This window comes from Microtus pennsylvanicus, chromosome 1 (assembly GCF_037038515.1).
Source record: "Microtus pennsylvanicus isolate mMicPen1 chromosome 1, mMicPen1.hap1, whole genome shotgun sequence".
Taxonomy (NCBI): Eukaryota; Metazoa; Chordata; class Mammalia; order Rodentia; family Cricetidae; genus Microtus; species Microtus pennsylvanicus.
Window position 1 is genome coordinate 81,860,427 of NC_134579.1, and position 18,131 is coordinate 81,878,557.

Genomic DNA, 18,131 nt, shown 5'->3' on the forward strand with positions numbered 1-18,131 from the left:
CCTGTCACCTCCCACAGTGCGCATGCGTGAAGTTCACCAGCAACCCCCCCCCCTTTTTTTTGGAGAGAGGCGCATTTCGAGAACCACGAGTTTTTCTTTTTTTCTTTTTTTTCCTTTTTTTTTTTTTTTTTAAATAAAGCGGAAGGCGGGCAGGACGGCACGCATACATGCACAAAGGGGAGACCGGCCACGCTCGCGGCTTTTACTGCGCACGCTCACAGCTATTCCCGGATTCTTCTTCACACCGAGCCTCCGTTAACTTCCTGTGAGCTCTTCCCAGCCCTGACCCTCCCTGGCATCTGCATCTTTACGGCCTTCTTCATCTCGATCAGTCCTTCATTAGGACCTGTGATGCTTAATTGCGGCTTGACCTCCCGGTGGCAGCGTGAAGTCGCCTCCTTACCATAATTAGGCACCTGTGGGGCTGGCTCCCTTTCCATTTCAGAGTCAGTGGAGGAGAGGGACTCCAGAGCCAGCGATTCCTGAGCTCGGTGTCAGAATCAAGGCTAAGGCCAGACTTCCTGACCGTGCCTACCTGGGACCTGAAGACGCCCCATCCCCAACTCTTCGCCCTGAGAATCTGGGCTCAGCTCTTGAACCAATGTATCTGAAAACAGGCCCTGCTGAGGGGGCTCCTCGCCCAGCTTAAAGAGTTAAATCATTTAAAAGGTGTTAAGATAACCTCCCTATCTGTCAATCTGGGTTACTAAGGAGCACTTTGCCTCTAGATTTTTAGGGCCAGGAGGAGGCTTGCATTGTACAGGGACATCAGCAATTGACCAAACCCAGGAGGTCAGACTGTGCCACGACTCTGAAAGCAACAATGAACACTTTGGGATGGACCTTAAAAGGCTTACCGGAACTCCTCTGGCAATGACCTACAGGTGGAACAGACACAAACTTGGAGTTTCAAGGATAAAGGCAGAGGAGACGATATGGGGTTCTTTGTTTTGGTTTGGTTGAGTTTCTCGAGGCAAGGTTTCTTTGTGTAACCCTGGCCTTCCTGGAACTCACTCTGTAGACCAGGCTGGCCTCGAACTCGGAGATTTGCCTGTCTCTGCCTCCCGAGTGCTGGAATTAAAGGCGTGCACCGCCGTCACCCGGCTTTTTTTTTTTTGGTGGGGGATGGGAGGGGGATTGGATTCTTTAGAAATCAAAAAAAGGTAGGCAGAAAAACTCCACCTAATTTCTCTTGATTAGATGAGGTCTCTACTTTACCCCCTTTTTAAGTACCTTGGATGTCTTTCCTCCCAGGAGACCCTGATTTGATAGATAGGTGTTATCAGTTGGTCATAGATATAGAAAGCTTAGAGATAACTGTACAAAGAGGTCAGAATTACAGTTTGCATTTATTAAGCACCCACTGGGATATACTCCACTGCACAGGAAGCATCCAAAAGAAAGTCCCTGCATGGACTAAGGAAAACTCCACCAGCAGTCACTCTTAACTTGGAGTCAGCCAGTCTTAAGAAACCCATGAATAGTACTTTCACTAGCTGGTTACATGTCAACTTGACACAAACTAGAGTCATCAAAGAGGAAGGAGCCTCAGTTGAGAAATTGCCTCTGTAATATCCACCAGTAAGGCATTTTCTTAATTAGTGATTGATGGGGGAGGGCCCAGTCCACTGTGGGTGGTTCCCTCCCTTGACTGGTGGTCCTGAGTTCTATAAAAAAGCAGGCTGAGCAAGCCATGAGGAGCAAATCAGTTAGCAGTACCCCTCCATGGCCTCTACATCAGCGCTTGTCTCCAGGAGCCTGCCCTGCTTGAGTTCCTGTCCTGGCTTCCTTCAATGATGCTGTGGAGGTGTAAGCTGAATAAACCCTTTCCTCCCAACTTGCTTTTTGGTCATGGTGTTTCATCACAGCAACGGAAACCCTGACTAAGACAGTAGTCTAGTGGGGATCTGTGACTGCCTAACTTTGCTTACAGAGTTTTTATGATATTAAATAAGCATTTTCCTGAGGAAATGTGGTTTCATGGGGTTCTCTAAGACTCCAGAAAAGGAGCTCTGTATGTAGACATTCCAGTACCCATTCTTAGTTGTTTTGGAGACAAGTTCTGCTATGTCTCCCAAGCTGGCTTCAACCTTCAATCCTCCTCCTTCCACCTCCAGAATATTATATAGACATGTTCCACCGCTCCTAGTTTATGAAATGCTTGGGCTGGAACCCAGACCTGCTCGCTAAGCAAGCGCTCTCCCAACTGAGTTACAGCCCAGCCCAGTCTTTTATGTCAACAATTCTATTATACAGTCTCAGGACCACCTGAATCAGAATTACCTGGCATACTTATTCAGTAGCAGGTTCCTGGACCCCACCCAAAAATTCTGAGTCAGTATTTCAGGGGTGGGGTGTAGGATGTTTTATTTCTTCCTGGCTCCTCGGCTTATTTTACTACACAGCTAAATGTGAGAACCATTGTTCTAAGTACCCATCTCTGCGGCAAAGGACTTACGAAATAAAGACCTGGAATTAAAGTTGGGATAAGGAGGTTTGGAACTGACCGCTGTGTCCTCTCCTTAGGACAGAACTCTGGATGTATGCTGATTTGTCATTGGGGTGGGTTGGAAATCCCACTGGGATATGCCCCCCCTCCTGTATAGGACACTAACTAAGCTGGAATGTTCAGAGGAAGGACAAGCCTGCCAGCCAAAGACGCAGGTGTGGTTTTGGTCCAAGAATCTAAGACCGAGTTAATCCTTTCCTGTGGGGTTACACCCCAAATCCACCACCTCTTGCTTCTCCCCTAGACAAACCAGTCCCAGGATCTTGTCTGAACTGCACAAAGCCGACACGTCGAACCTTCTTTCCTCTCCTGCTTCACCTATGGGACATCTCCCTTGGAAGACAAGGCTGGGGCAGAAAGATCTGAAGGCCTCTGCGTCACTGTCCTTTCCCCCACCAGGCCTCATTCCTCCTCCATCTTCTCCCGCACCTCTGCAGGCAGTCCCTCATAAAGGGTGTCCTCCACCAACAGCCCTGACTTCTTCAGCCCCTTGCAGTCACCAAGTTCTTCGGGCAGAGCCTCCAACCGGTTACCCTTGAGCTCCAGACGGCTGAGGGTCCGGAGGGTGGCCACATGGGGTGAAAGGTGAGTTAGGTGGTTGTAGCCCAAGAGCAATGTCCGCAGCTTCTGGCAGAAGAACAGTTCATCAGGCAGGCTCTCTAGTGCATTGTAGGAGAGCGCTAGATGCTGGAGGCTCTGGAGAAGGCCCAACTCAGGCGGCAGGGAGCGAAGCCCATTGTGGGACACGTCTAGCAGGCGGAGGCCAAAGCACTGGCCAAGCTGGGGGGGAAGAGTCTCGAGCTTGTTGTGACTGAGGTAGAGCTGCTCCAGGCCCCGGAGCTTCCTCACATGTTCAGGAACATAGGCTATCTGGTTGTGCCACAGCCTGAGAGTGACCAGCTTCCTACAGTGCTGGAAGCTGAGAATTTCCTCGATAGACCTAAGGTGGTTGTCCTTGAGGTCAAGTTCCTGCAGAGCACCCAAGCTAAAGACTGCATGGGGGATGCGCTCCAGCCCACAGGCCACCAGCTCCAGTTCCCGCAGCACCGCCAGCTTTTTGAGGCTGTTGAGGGCAAGCAAGCGAGCCCCATCATTGTGCAGGCTGAGTCGCTGAAGGTGTCCGGCCACGTCAGTCACACTGGCTGGCACCTTCCCAGCATTGCTACGCAGAGACAGTACCTTGAGCTGCTTAAGCTCCCGAAGGCTCTCAAGGGTGGCAGCCCGGGCCATTTCTGGGGGGAAGAGCCCTTCCAGATGCAGTTCCTCCAAGCCTCGAAGTCCAAACACCCAGAGGGGCACCTCTCGCAGCTCCTCAAACTTGACATATATCACTTTCAGGCGATCCCGCAGGAAGATCTGTGAAGAGAAGGGCAGCCTGGCTGGCGAGTGAAGCAGGCTGAGCTCCTGAAGGTTCACAAGCTGGGAGAGCCCTGGGGGAAAGGAGATGTCACAGATGGCCTCCAGTCTGAGGGCTTCCACCTCACTGAGCTCAAAGACCGTGTCAGGCAGTCCAGGGAGCATGCAGAGGGCCAGCTCCAGCCGGCCGCGTGTGTTGCGCTGCAGCTTCTGCCTCAGCTTCTCAGGTGTCCACTCGTGGTTGAGGTTGAGTTGCTTCAGGCGGCTCTCACTGACTTCTGAGAGGAAGACGGCAAACCGTTTAGAATAGAGGGAGTCATACTGGTCAATGAGGTGGAGCATGAAGGCGAAGTCGTTCTTCACATCCGGGATGTCATTCATACCTGTCTCCTCCCGCACAGACCGGAAGGAATACTCTTTGAGGGGCCTATGGAAGAGCCAGTAGAGCGTGTACAGGCAGGTGATGCCGTAAACGCACACGAAGGAGATGTAGCAGAAGGCCAGCTTAGAGAAGAGGTGGGCCTTGGTGTGGTTGCAGCAAAAGCTGGCGTATCCTGTGACCTCTGAGGTCTCCACTCTGCAGGACACCAGAAAGCTGATTTTCTCAACATAGACCAGGTTGTAAACCAGGATGGCAAAAAACTTGCACACTTTGAGCACTGTCTGCCGGATATACATAGAGTAGAGGATGTCGCCCTCTTCCACGTGCACGCGGAACTTCTTGACCTTCTCAAACAAGGCCTTAGCTTGCTCGCCCTCCTTCTTGTCCAGCAGAGTGACAACTGGAGGCTCCGTCACCACTTTCTCAGGCTCTACCAGCACTTTCTCCTTCTCGCCTTCACCCGCCTTTCCCGATCCCGCCCCTGTTGTGGTGACGGTGGACACCATGGCCCGTCCAGCAGCTGGGCCCTTGTGGTTCTCCCCAGACACCTCCGACAAAGCCCGAGTGGTCCACGGGGAATCAAAACACTTGCCCAGGATGGAGATGAAGTGTTCGATCTTGGAGCTGGTGCCGGGGAATTTGAACCAAAAGCTGGTACAGACCATGAAGATGAGAGTGTGGATGACCACCAGGTAGGGGAAGTACTTGGCATACCAGTGGAGGGCTGTCTCATAGCAGAGCTGGTTAATAAAGCTGTACTGTTGGAGGTCGAGGTTGTTTTTGAGGCCACTCAGTTCTCGGAGGCCCCCCATCTGCTCAGAGACCCCTCGAGGTAAGAGCTGCTGACAAGGAGCCTCTGATAAGTTCTCTCGGGGTTCATGGCTGGGCAGGCAGATGATCTTGTCCTGTGTCACCTGGAGATAAGAAGAGAGTTGGGAGACCATAAAGGGCCTGGGGAATTGTACAGAGGAGAAGCAGGCTGAGGTGGGAGACCATGATCCTAGACTGCTCTCAGCTGTTTGACTGTGGAAGAGCTGTCAAACCTCAGCATCAGCCTTCATCTGCAAAGGATACTGGAGGGTGTGTGTGTGTGGGGGGGGATAGCTAAGTTGGTAGAGGGCCTGCCCTGGTACACAGCAGTTTTGATTCTCACCAATGCATAAACTGGGCTTGGTGTCACATATCCATAATCCTAGCACACACAAGATGGGAGCAGGAGAATGGGGAGCTTAAGGTCATTCTTGGCTTCACAGTAAGTTCAAGGTCAGCCTAGGATATAAGACACTGTGTCTCAAAAAAAGAAAAAAAAGAGTGCGAGGGTGTATGTGTGTTGAATTGTGGTCCCACAAAAAAGAAACAAAATCCCAACCCCTAGTCCCTGTGACCTCTTGGAAGTAGGATCTTTACACAGGTAAGCATAGTGGAGTTATGAGCAGGACTATATCTTCCCCGAAAGGAGACATTTAGGGTGGAAATATACCTTAGTTGTTAGTGCTTGCTTAGCATGATGAAGCCCCGGCGTCCCATATTCCACACTGTGTAAACTGAGTATTGTGTGCACATATGTAATACCAGTACTTGGGAAGAATCAGAAGTTCATCTATCTATTTTTCTCTTAAGTTCTAAAGCAGGACATGGTGGTGCACACCTTTAATCCCAGCACTCAGGAGGCAGAAGCAGGCGGATCTCTGAGTTTGAGACCAGCCTGACTAGAAAGTGAGTCCCAGGACAGCCAGGGCTACACAGAGAAATCCTGTCTCAGAAAAACCAAATAAAGAAATTTTAAGGTCTTATTAATAACAAAATTCCACCCACAAGAAAAACAAGTTGGGCCTGGTGATGCTAGCCTATAGTTCTAATTTCTGGGAAGCTGAGGCCTGGGCTACAGAGTGGGCACAACTTCTAGACATCTTCAGTAGACGCTGGTCCAAGGGAGAAAGTAGGCAGGATCAGCTCAGTGGTAGAGCTCTGGCCTAGAATCCCCCAGTGAGGGGCTGGGCCTTTGGCTCTGCAGAACCTTGTGTAGCATCGGAAGCCGTGACTTCTGTCCCCATTGCCACAAGAAAGAAAAAAAGTGTGACAATGGGGAAACCCTAAGATTACTGTAGACTTTAGTAGCACTGCTTGTGGGAACAGAGGCAAGGAAGGTAGTAGCACTCAGAATCGGTCTGTGTGTGGGCTTTGGCACTGGCTCCCTCTTGTTTGTGTCTCTTATTTCATTGGTGATATTTTTTATGCGCTTAGGTGTAGTAATAAGGGCGGCGGCGGCTGGGCTGCGTCCCCAATACCCCAGCCGCCCGGCTCCGGCTAGCTTATGGCCCGAAATAATTACACGGACACTGTATTCTTTTAAACACTGCTCTGGCCCATTTCTAATAATCTATGTAGCGCCCCTAGGTGCGCTTACCGGGAAGATTCTAGCCTAAGTCCATCCTGGGTCGGAGCTGGGGCATGGTGTGCGTCTTCCCTGGAGCAGGTAGCATGGCGTCTCTCTTGCGTCTGCTCCCGAGAGGAGAGCTGTCGAGTCTGACCTCACTTCCTCTTCCTCCCAGCGTTCTGTTCTGTTTACTCCACCCACAGGGCCAAACAGTTTCTTTATTGCTTAACCAATGAAATCAACAGATTGATATGACACTCCCACATCACTTTTGTGTGGCTAACTGAGTCCACAAAAAACTTGAGAAGGCTTAAAAATAAGGGAGAGAGAGTTTAACACAGATTTTTGCTGTTTGTTGGTGGCGTGCTGTAGAGAGATTTCCTGATTTGGCAACAGCAGCAGAAAAAAAAGCTGCGTTATCTTAAAGCGCTGCTTCCTGGGGCTGTGCCGCCAGTGCAAACTCTGGCTTTATGTTTGTGTTCCTGCTTGGGATCGGAAGGAGAGTGCTCTGAGACCGTGACGATGACTCAGAGCTCCCCGCCTGCTCCTGGGCAGAAGGCAGAATCAGGCTTAGGCAGGCGGAAGAGCATGGCGGATTCCTGCCGCCATACAGGGACGTGTTTTCAGACTGCGCAGTGCTCTGCGTGTCAGATTTGGATGTAACTTTGATGAAAAGAATTTCTGTGCTGCATGCTCAGTCTCAGAATTAAAGTGCTGAGTGCCGCTCCTACCTGGTAGCCCCAAGAGGCTTCCTGACTCAGCTTTAGCTGCAAAACCCTGCAGCTCATTAAGAGGTCCTGCCACGAAACACTTAAACGGTGTTGATGAAAAGCTGAACACATGCTTTTCGGTTTTCAGCCGTAGCAGGAAAAAAGCTGCGCCATTTAAAAATGCTGGCTTTCTGGGCCATCCTGCCAGGGCAAACTCTGACTGTTTGAGGCAGGAAGGCTGGCTACCGAGAGAGGATTTGAGTGTTGTCTGTTGTAGCTCGCTGGCTGGCAGGGACCTTGAAATGCTATAAATGTGGCTACAGCCTGTATATCAGCCATGAGGCTGGAAAGCTAAGGATCCAGCTGTCAAAGCCACACCTTTAGTCCTACTGATATTGCTTGGTAAATTAAAGGCTCTTGTGGTCAGAAAAAGAGAGATATACAGTAAAGAGAGATTCAAAGACAGAGAAAATTTCTGAATGGTTTAAAGTGTGTTAAAATATATGCAAGCTGAAAGTTGAAGTTCTTAAAGCAAAAAACAAAAAAAGGAAGAGAGTTGTTGTGTGTGTGTGTACACACCTTTAATCCCAACACTTGGGAGGCAGAGGGAGATAGACCTCTGTGACTTCAAGGTGTGGTAGCACACGCCTTTAATCCCAGTGCCTAAAAGGCAGAGACAAACAGATCTCTGTGAGTTCAAGGTATAGTAGCAAACACCTTTAATCCCAATGCCTGGGAGGCAGAGACAGGCGGATCTCTGAGAGTTCAAAGACAGCCTGGTCTACAGGGTTATTCCAGGTCAAAGATATGCGCTCAAAAAACAAAACCTTAACCTAGGAATGTCTCAGCTTAGATTCTTAAGCGCCTAATGATTTAAAGGCGCAAATCAAAACTGCTCCTGGATAGTAAAAAATTACAGATTCACAATAGGACAGATTCAGACTACTAAATGAGTCACACTGTTGGATAAATGTACGTTGGCTTGGGAGAGAGAAGAAAAAGAATATAGAGAATAAAGTTAATGGTTTAAAAAGAAAAAAGTAAAAGTAAAGTCTTTAAAGAGACAGAGTACAGATAGTTATAGATATAAATAAAAATAAGCCGCGTAAAGATGGAAAATTCACAGAGAGTCTGGATTATGTACATTGTGTTTTCTTTAAAATTTTTGACTGTGAAGGAGCTAAGTACAGAGAGACATTTCATTATATGGGCTGCCAAGTGGAACCAGAACGGATATCATGAGGGTATGATTTCAGAATTTGGGTCTAAGGATATGATGCTTTGGAGAGAGTCTTCTTTTGTTTTCACAGAGGATGAGAATCTATGGATTTCTTCTATTCCGATTTGGTATGATGGACCACGTCCTCCTGAAGGGTTGCTGTGAACATCTTCAGAAAATTGCCTTGCTCAACTGCCAACTGAGATAAACCTGGCACACAGGTTACACCCTAAAATCATTAACGACGCCCCCATTCAGCAGGAAGCAGTTTGGAGAGAAAAAACTGCGCCCATGTTCCCAAAATATTGTTTATAAATGTTCTTTTACATTTAAAGGGGGAAATGATATAGGTATGAATAATTTGCATTGATAGAGATTTAAGGTCAATTTTGTTATATGTATAAATGTTTCTGATGTAACTTTTACTTATAACTGTTTTGTTATATGTAATTTTGCTATGTTAAGGTTAAAGCCTTCCTTTTTTTGTTTAAACAGAAAAAGGGGAAGTGATGTGGGAGTGTCATATCAATCTGTTGATTTCATTGGTTAAGCAATAAAGAAACTGTTTGGCCCTGTGGGTGGAGTAAACAGAACAGAACGCTGGGAGGAAGAGGAAGTGAGGTCAGACTCGACAGCTCTCCTCTCGGGAGCAGACGCAAGAGAGACGCCATGCTACCTGCTCCAGGGAAGACGCACACCATGCCCCAGCTCCGACCCAGGATGGACTTAGGCTAGAATCTTCCCGGTAAGCGCACCTAGGGGCGCTACATAGATTATTAGAAATGGGCCAGAGCAGTGTTTAAAAGAATACAGTGTCCGTGTAATTATTTCGGGCCATAAGCTAGCCGGAGCCGGGCGGCTGGGGTATTGGGGACGCAGCCCAGCCGCCGCCGCCCTTATTACTACACTTAGGTTCTCATGTAAGCTAGGTGAGTGATCTAATACTGATATTTTTCTCCTTTTCTATGTATTTATTGTATTTTAGAGATGGGGTCTCACTGTGTGGCCTAATAGACCTGGGACTCCTGAGCCCAACTCATCCTCTGTGCTAGAAATCCAGGTGTCCACTGCCACACCTGACCTTAATTTAATTTAATTTTTTTAAAGATTTATTTATTATGTATACAACATTCTTTCTGCGTGTATGCCTGAAGGCCAGAAGAGGACACCAGACCTCATTTCAGATGGTTGTGAGCCACCATGTGGTTGCTGGGAATTGAACTCAGGACCTTTGGAAGAACAGGCAATGCTCTTAACTGCTGAGCCATCTCTCCAGCCCCCTTAATTTTATTTTTTTAAAGATTTATTTATTATGTATACAACATTCTGCCTCCATGTATGCCAGCAGGCCAGAAGAGGGCGCCAGATCTCATTACAGATGTTTGTGAGCCACCATGTTGTTGCTGGGAATTGAACTCAGGACCTCTGGAAGAGCAGCCAGTGCTCTCAACCTCTGAGCCATCTCTCCTGCTCCTGACCTTAATTTTAATTTTGAGAGACAGTCTTGCAAAGATGTCTAAACTGGTCTCAAATTTGTGATCCTCCTGCCTTGGCCTACAGAGTAACTAGGGTTATAGGCACTCACCAAGACACCCAGCCTCTTTCTCCCTCTTCTTGGGTGACTTGAAGGCTTCAGGACTTCAAGTATTAATCCTACCCCTTTAGAGAGTGACTCTTTCCCTGGAGGGTGCAGTGGAAGACACTTCCTATCTCATCTTCATGGTGGGACCTTACCCATCTGTATAGTCAGTTGAAGACACCTCCCCCACCCCAATCATAAGCATTGCCATGTAAGACCATGCCCCCTTATGGTCCTGCCCTTCACCTGGTCAGGAGTAGTCAGGAGTAGCACCACAGAGAAGCCCAGTGCCTTCATGGCAGAAGGGGATACAGAGTGGCTGAGAACACTTGAACCCAGAAAAAAAAAAAGTCAGTGGTGCACGCCTTTAATCCCAGCACTTGGGTGGCAGAGGCAGGCAGATCTCGGTGGGCTTGAGGTCAACCTGGTCTACAGAGCTAGTTCCAGGAGAGTCAGGACTACACAGAGAAACCCTGCCTCAATCCCTCCTCCCCCACCCCACCCTCCAAAAAAACCCAAAAACCTCTCATCCATAATTTTAGTTTCAAAGAAACCTAACACACTCTTCTGACCTCCATGGGTACCACACATACATATGGTACACATACATACACGCAAGTAAACACACATACACATAATAAAAGAAAATACATAAGGAGTGTTACCAAGGTGTGGTGCCACTCCTTCACATCCTCACCACTCTCTGGCCTCACCCCTCACCTGGAAAGAGCAACCCAAGACCCCAGTCATTAGAATGGCCACGAATATGTCCACAGCGAAACCCTGATCCTTCATCCCCTTTCCCTGTCGGCCCTGACTCCTGCCTAGCTCAGTGCCACCGTGCGGCCCTGCCCTGCCCTGCCTCTTCACATGTCACCCCCTGTCAAGAAGGCACTTCCTAAAGTCCTGATGGTAAGGACGGCCAGCTGTTCGGCCCTGCCCGTTTTTGTCTCGTTCCTCACCTGAAGGGTGCACCCGAAGACTCCAATCATGAGCATAGCCACAGTGAGGTACTCAGCCAATACATCCCACCAGGGTTTGAGCACCTTGAATGCAGGCTGCTGTTCTGTGAACTGCTTGAACTCCGCCACTGGGATCATCCTGCCTATAGGAGTCAGGAGACAAGAGGGTTTGAGACATGGTAAGAGCAAGGCTATGCCTGGTAGGAGAAACCCCAGAAAGGCCAGACACAGGGCAGTGTTCCCAATACACTCTCAGCTCTGCCAGAACTTTCTAGAATCTATATATGCTCCCTTCCCCCCTCTTGTCCCTTCCTTCAGAACTCACCTCCTTCCCAGCCTCACAGCTCTTCCTCCTCCCAAAAGCCCCTACTTGCTCTGCCTGCGCTCTCTGAACTCACGAGTGAAAACACAGGGCAGCTGTCTCCAGCCTCCTCCTGGAGCCACCCACCTCTGCAGGAGGAAGCCTGTGACATTCACTGTGGAATTCCTTTACTCTCCAGCTGCCCCCTTACCTCCACCCTGACACCAAGTGTCCCTGGGCTCAAGACTTCCGGGGTGTGCCCCCCTGACAGGGGTGCTCTGGGCGCCACCTCCAATCCCCAACCAGAAAAGCCGGCTGGGGAAAAGCAAGCTGGAGCGTGGCTGTGCTCTAGTTAAGGGCCTTAGGGGTTAGGGTGTGGCCAGGCTGAAGGCTACTGAGCCCTGGAGGCATGTGCCAAGACACCTGAGTGTTCAGATAGGGACCAGAGCTCAGAATCTGAGAAGTAGAAACCTGGGCCCTGAAATGGAGGAGTGTGTTGGAATGTCTGAAGCAGGAGGATCCCAAAAACTGAAAACCTCTCAGGGTGACACCTATGACTGGAGCCTGGCACGGGGCTGGACTGCCAGGCTCCAGGGCTGCCAGCCCACTCTGTCTATCTCTGGTTTCCTTTTCTACTAAGGTATCATTATTGCAAAGGCCAGGCCTAAGTCACACGGGGGTGTAGGATGCAAGCGAGGACATCACTCTTCTAGGAAGTCAGCTACTTGCTCAGGGCAGAGGGGAAAGCAAAAAGTGGGGTCTCTAGGCAGCCCACCCCTGCCAGCATCCAAGCCTTTCTGTGAGTGAGTGAGTGAGTGAGTGTGTGTGTGTGTGTGTGTGTGTGTGTGTGTGTACACGTGCAACGGTGTGGGTCTGGAGGTCAGAGGAACCACAGCAGTCAGTTCTCTCCTGCCATCATGTGGGGCTTTGGTGTGGAACCCAGATCATCAGGCTTGGTGGCAAGCGCCTTCCCCCTGAGCTGTATCGCGGACCCCTCTATCCTTTATCTTAAACAAGTTCCTGGGAAGCCAGGTATGGTGGCCAGCCAGCACTGTAATCCTAAAACAGGAGGATTTGGAGTTTGAGGCCAGCATTTGCGTTACAGAAAGAGACCCTATCTCAGTGCAACGAAACAAAAACAACAGGCTGGCAAACTGGCTCAGTAGATAAAGAGCTTGTCACGCAGCCATGAGAACATCCGTGTGATCCTGACAGCCATGAGAAGCCAGAGCGGTGCATGTGTGTACTCCCAGTGCCAAGGAGATAGAGACAGGTGGATCCATGGGCCTCACTGGCAGCCAGCCTAACTGGCAAGTCTCAGGTTCAGAGGGAGACTCCGTCTCAAATAAGGTGGAGAGACAAAGGAAAGCACATGACTGAAGGTGCCTCTACACACACACACACACGCACATACACACGCACGCACACACGCACGCACATGCACACTTGAGAGAGATGGAGGACAGAGAGAGAAACAAAGTCAACAGCATCCTAGGAGCCCTTTGTCCTGTTCACTTGTGGCTCTGGCCAAAATTGGGATATCTGTGTCACCAACCAACTGTTCGGACACATCTACATCTCCTGTGTCTGCCTCTGTTTCTCCCAAGGGTTTGTAGCAAGTGAAGTCAAGATAGGGGCTGAGAGCCTACTCACTAGGCTGAGAGACAGGTATTGCACAACAATCAGACCCCTTCACCACTCTGGGGTAGCAATTTCTATTTATTTATTTATTTACTTATTTATTTATTCATTATATATACAATGTCCTGTCTGTGTGTATGCCTGCAGGTCAGAAGAAGGCACTAGACCTCATTACAGATGGTTGTGAGCCACCATGTGGTTGCTGGGAATTGAACTCAGGACCTCTGGAAGAGCAGGCAATGCTCTTAACCACTGAGCCATCTCTCCAGCCCTGAGGTAGCAATTTCTATATAGTAGAAGGGTCTGTGGGAAAGGGAGCAGGTATTAAAGTTTCTTTTTTTTTCCTCTCTTTTTTTTTTCTTCCAAGACAGGGTTTCTCTGTGTAGCTTTGGAGTCTGTCCTGGAACTAGCTCTGTAGACCAGGCTGGTCTCGAACTCACAGAGATCCGCCTGCCTCTGCCTCCCAAGTGCTGCGATTAAAGGCGTGCACCTCCACCACCGCCCGGCTCAAGGTTTCTTATACTAATTCATCCTGAATCAGGTACATGCAAGGAAGTGACCAAAGAACAAGATCCTTTATATGACGGTTGGTCCTGTATGCTCACCAAACACTCCCTAGTCCTAAGAAAAAAAGCTCTTAAAAAAAAAAGCCAGCCGGGCGATGGTGGCGCACACCTTTAATCCCAGCACTCGGGAGGCAGAGGCAGGCGGATCTCTGTGAGTTCGAGACCAGCCTGGTCTACAGAGCTAGTTCCAGGACAGGCTCCAAAGCCACAGAGAAACCCTGTCTCAAAAAACAAGAAAACAACAACAACAACAACAAAAAACCCTCAGGCTGGGGAGATGGCTCAGTTGGTAGGGGGCACTTGTGTGGCAAGTACAGTTCTCTGGATTTAGTCTCTAGCACCACATAACTAGGCAGACTGGCACATGCCTGTAACCTCAGCTCTCGGAGGTCTGAGGTAGGAGGATCAGAGTTCAAAGTTATCCTCAGCTACATAGGGCACTCCAGGCCAGCCTGGGCTACAGGAAATCGTGTTGCAAAAAGGCTTTTTAAAAAATCCCCTTAGCCTGGGGTAGTAGCTTAATGTTGAGTTTTGCAAGAGAGTCTCCATGACTGGAGGGGGAAAAAATCCCAATTTCCATCGTTTGATAGAGATGATGGCCCAGAGGGAAGAGAGAGAAGGCTCGGCAGCTAAGAGCACACACTGCTCTTGTAGAGGACCAGAGTTCGATTCTCAGCTCCCACAGTGCTCACCGCCCCTTGTAATTCCAGCTCTAGAGCCTCCAGCCACCCAACATCCTCTCCTGGCCTCCTAGAATACTCAGTGCACAACAACCCCTGTCGCGCACACAACACACAAATAAAAATAAAATCTTAAAAGAAAATGAACTCAGAGCATCTTACTGATATCCGGGGTGACATTCTGAAACAAGGAATAGTAATGCCCACATTGGGCTCCCATTGGATCTTTCTGAGGCACTCCTCAAGGGGTGCTACCCATGCAGGCAGGGACCAACTCCCTGTCTCCACTTTCCATGACCAGTCTCACAAGTTCCCCAATGCTGCCAACCCACTCTCACAGGTCAGAGGTCAGAAAACAGGAGCCCTCTGCCCAGCTCCCAGGAACAAGACATACACACAAAATAGACAGACACAATCAGAGGGAGACACAGGGATTATCATTGTCTGACTCCATGACTCAAACTCCATCTTCTGGAACCTGCCATTAAATCCTAGCAGGCAGATACAGGGTTGGCCCCTTTTGCTATGTCTGAAGAGAGCTGGTGGGAGGGCTTAGCAGGAGGGACTCACAGAGCTGGGGGAAGTGTAGAGAAAAATAGCACGGGAGTCTATATGACAGAATGTCTCGTGCTGCTCTCAAAGCTGATTTTTTGCTTTGTTTTTAAGGGTTTTTTTTTTATTTTATGTTGTGTATGCATGTGTGTGTGCATAGTGGTTGGTGTTAGGTGTCTACTGCTCTCTAATTTATTAGTGTGAGCGTGGTGTGTGTGTTGTGTGTGTGACTGTGTGTTGTGTGTGTGAGTATGTGAAGATCAAGAACAACTTCATGGCATCCATCCCCTCCTATCTTATGTGGGCTATCAAAGTCAGGTGTTCGCGCTTGCTTGCTAAGCTATCTTACCTAAGTTATCTTACCTGCCCTCACCCCCCCCCCCTTTTTGAGAAGGGCTCTTACTGAAATCTGAGGGTCAGCATTTTAGCTGGACTGGCTAGTCATTGAGCCCTGGAATTCACTAAAGTTACCAATGTGTACCAGCGTGTCCTGCTTTTATCTGGGTGTTGGAGATTCAACTCAGGTCCTCATGCCTTCAGAGCAAGCACCTTACCCACTGGGCTACTTTCCTCATTATTATTATTATTATTATTATTTTGGTTTTTCGAGACAGGGTTTCTCTGTGGTTTTGGAGCCTGTCCTGGAACTAGCTCTGTAGACCAGGCTGGTCTCGAACTCACAGAGATCCGCCTGCCTCTGCCTCCCGAGTGCTGGGATTAAAGGCGTGTGCCACCACCGCCTGACTAACATCAAAGTCTTTTTTTTTTTTTTACATCAGGGTTTTGCGTGACCCAGACTGTCCTTGAACTAGCTATGTGGTGGGTGAGTGATGATGACCTCCTGATCCTGCTTGGTCTCCCAAGGGCTGGGGTTACTGGCTGTACCACCCCTCATTATTATTATTATTATTTGGTTTTTCTTTTTTTTAATATCTATTTATTTATTATGTATACAATGTTCTGTCTGTGTGTATGCCTGCAGGCCAGAAGAGGGCACCAGACCTCATTACAGATGGTTGTGAGCCACCATGTGGTTGCTGGGAATTGAACTCAGGACCTTTGGAAGAGCAGGCAATGCTCTTAACCACTGAGCCATCTCTCCAGCCCTATTATTTGGTTTTTCGAGACAGGGTTTCTCTGTGGTTTTGGAGCCTGTCCTGGAACTGAACTCACAGAGATCCGCCTGCCTCTGCCTCCCAAGTGCTGGGATTAAAGGCGTGCGCCACCACCGCCCGGCCCCTCATCATTTTTTTTAAGACAAGTTCTTGCTATGTAGTCCAGGCTATCCTTGTGCTGGCTGTGTAGCCCAAGATGAACCCAAAATTCCAATCCCCCTTTCTCAGCCTCTTAAGTGCTGGGATTACAGCAGTGTGCCGCCATGTCCAGCCTAACGCTGAAGGTCATCCATATTTTGGAAATATAAGTGTAGAGACCTTTCTCTTAGAGAATGAACACAACCCATGAAGATTTCACTGTTACAAGTATCAGCTGAGTCTGTCTAGCCAATGCTCACCTCCTGTTTGATGACACCTACTCTGTTCCATCCAGTGAAAGCACCCAGTGGCTCAGTTAGGAAAGAGCTTAATACACGGCTGTGAGGACCCGCGTGATATTCCCAGCAGGGCAGCCTGGATCCATAGCCCAGCACAGTGGGGTCAATCAGGTAGATCCCTGAGCATCATTGGCGAGATAGTCTAGCCAAAGTCATGAGCTTCAGGTTCAGTGAGAAACGGCTCAAAAAAATAAAACCACTGAGGAGGACATCCCAAGTCAATCTTTGGTCCCTATACACACCCACACCCAAGAGGGGTGTCCCAGAAGGCCAGGCTTGGGAGGAGCTTGCAAACTCCTCCCCACACCTATGCCCTGCTTCTGATGGAAACGGAGGATGCTCCAACCTTGTTCAGCCTCCCCAACTTCATATCACGCTAAGGGGCAAGAAAGGAATGGCAAAGTGTGTTAACCTTTAGAGTACAAAGTCAGAAGGAGGGATATGGCTCAGTTGTCAGAGTTATGGCTCAGGCCCTGGGTTCAAGTCCCAGCACCACATAAAACCTGGAATGGCAGTACACATCCCTGTAATCCTCCTCAGGATAGAGGCAGGAGGACCAACACATCAAGGTCAGTCTAAGATGCGTGGCGAGCTTGTTAGAGGCAAGCCTGTGCCAAAAGACCTTGTCTCAAACAAACAAATATGAAAAACAACAACAAAAAACCCAAACCCAAATCGCAGGGCTGCTGTGATGGCTCATTGGGCAAAGATCCCTGCCTCCAAGCCAGAAGATGTAAGCTCAGTCTCAGGGGCTGTAAGGCAGAGGAGAGAACCAACTGCGACAAACTGTCCTCTGACCTCTACCAGAGTGCCATGGCATGTGTACACACACACACATACATACAAAATATAAAGTAAGAAAATTAAACACATAAACAAAGTCAAAGTTCAATCCCTACTCTTTTTACAAGGGAGTTACTGAGGTAAGGAAAAGTCACCCCTAGTGGCAAGTCTGGGGGCGGAGGCGGGGCACGGAGCTATGGACGTCTAGGCTAGTACTTTCCCAAGCTTCCTTTGCTGGGACTTGTAGGGGCTTTTGGAATCTTGAAGTCTAAGAACCTCAGGAAGCAGGGTGTTGAGACTGGGATTCTGCAGCTTCGAGGGTTCTCACTGAGACAAACTTTCTATCTTTCTCCACTACCTCCACCATCCCACGTTGGGACAAGCCGTGGAAATCAAGACTCACAAAGTCGTTGCCTGCCTGTTGATCTCCCTTGCTTCGCTTGGTCCCGGACTGCCTGGTTCCCAGGACATGAGCTCCTGGGGCCAGGCTGAGGGTTAGGCACCCCCTTCCACTCCCAGCTTCAACTCCCAATGTGTGTGTGTGGGGGGGGTGGCTGGGGTTGCTCTCGCCCAGGCCACGGAGTCACCCACACCTGAGCAATCCTCCCCTGGGTCATTCCCTGGTTCCAGGTTGACCTCCTCCCGTGGGACAAAATCCCTCAACCCCAGCTACTTACCTTTCACGGATGGAACTCCGGGCCCAACTTGTAGATCCCAGGGAATGGAGCGACCGGGACTCCCGCAGAGTTCCCGGGCGGGCGGGCCCGGAGAGGGTGAGTCAGGGCGGGCTGGGCCAGGAGCCCGGGAGCCGCCCCGCCCCGCCCCCGGGATGACTCGGTCCCGCCTCGCTGCAGTCGCTCCCAGGTCGATCCTTCTCTGCGCCGCGCGCCACGCGATCGCAAGCGAGGCGAGAGATTCCTAGAAAAGGGTCTTTCGAAGTCTGCAGCAGAAGTCTGCAGTCC

At 49.5% G+C, this 18,131-nt stretch overlaps 1 protein-coding gene across 1 annotated transcript; it reads right to left on the minus strand.

Moving 5' to 3' along the window:
- Nucleotides 1-85: 85 nt before the first annotated feature.
- On the minus strand, nucleotides 86-17,924 carry Lrrc8e (leucine rich repeat containing 8 VRAC subunit E). Its single transcript, XM_075971023.1, has 3 exons — nucleotides 17,847-17,924; nucleotides 11,095-11,237; nucleotides 86-5,161 (listed from the first exon to the last, which is right to left on the minus strand). The coding sequence occupies exons 2-3, from the start codon at nucleotides 11,230-11,232 to the stop codon at nucleotides 2,912-2,914; spliced, it is 2,388 nt and encodes a 795-aa protein (XP_075827138.1). The 5' UTR covers nucleotides 11,233-11,237; nucleotides 17,847-17,924; the 3' UTR covers nucleotides 86-2,911.
- Between the last annotated feature and the right edge of the window lie 207 nt (nucleotides 17,925-18,131).

Coding starts and splice junctions, on each gene's coding strand:
- Lrrc8e (XM_075971023.1), bottom strand. CDS start 11,232: ATGATCCCAGTGGCGGAGTTCAAGCAGTTCACAGAACAGCAGCCTGCA. Junction 5,162..11,094: donor TCTTCGGGTGCACCCTTCAG/GTGAGGAACGAG, acceptor TCTTATCTCCAG/GTGACACAGGACAAGATCAT.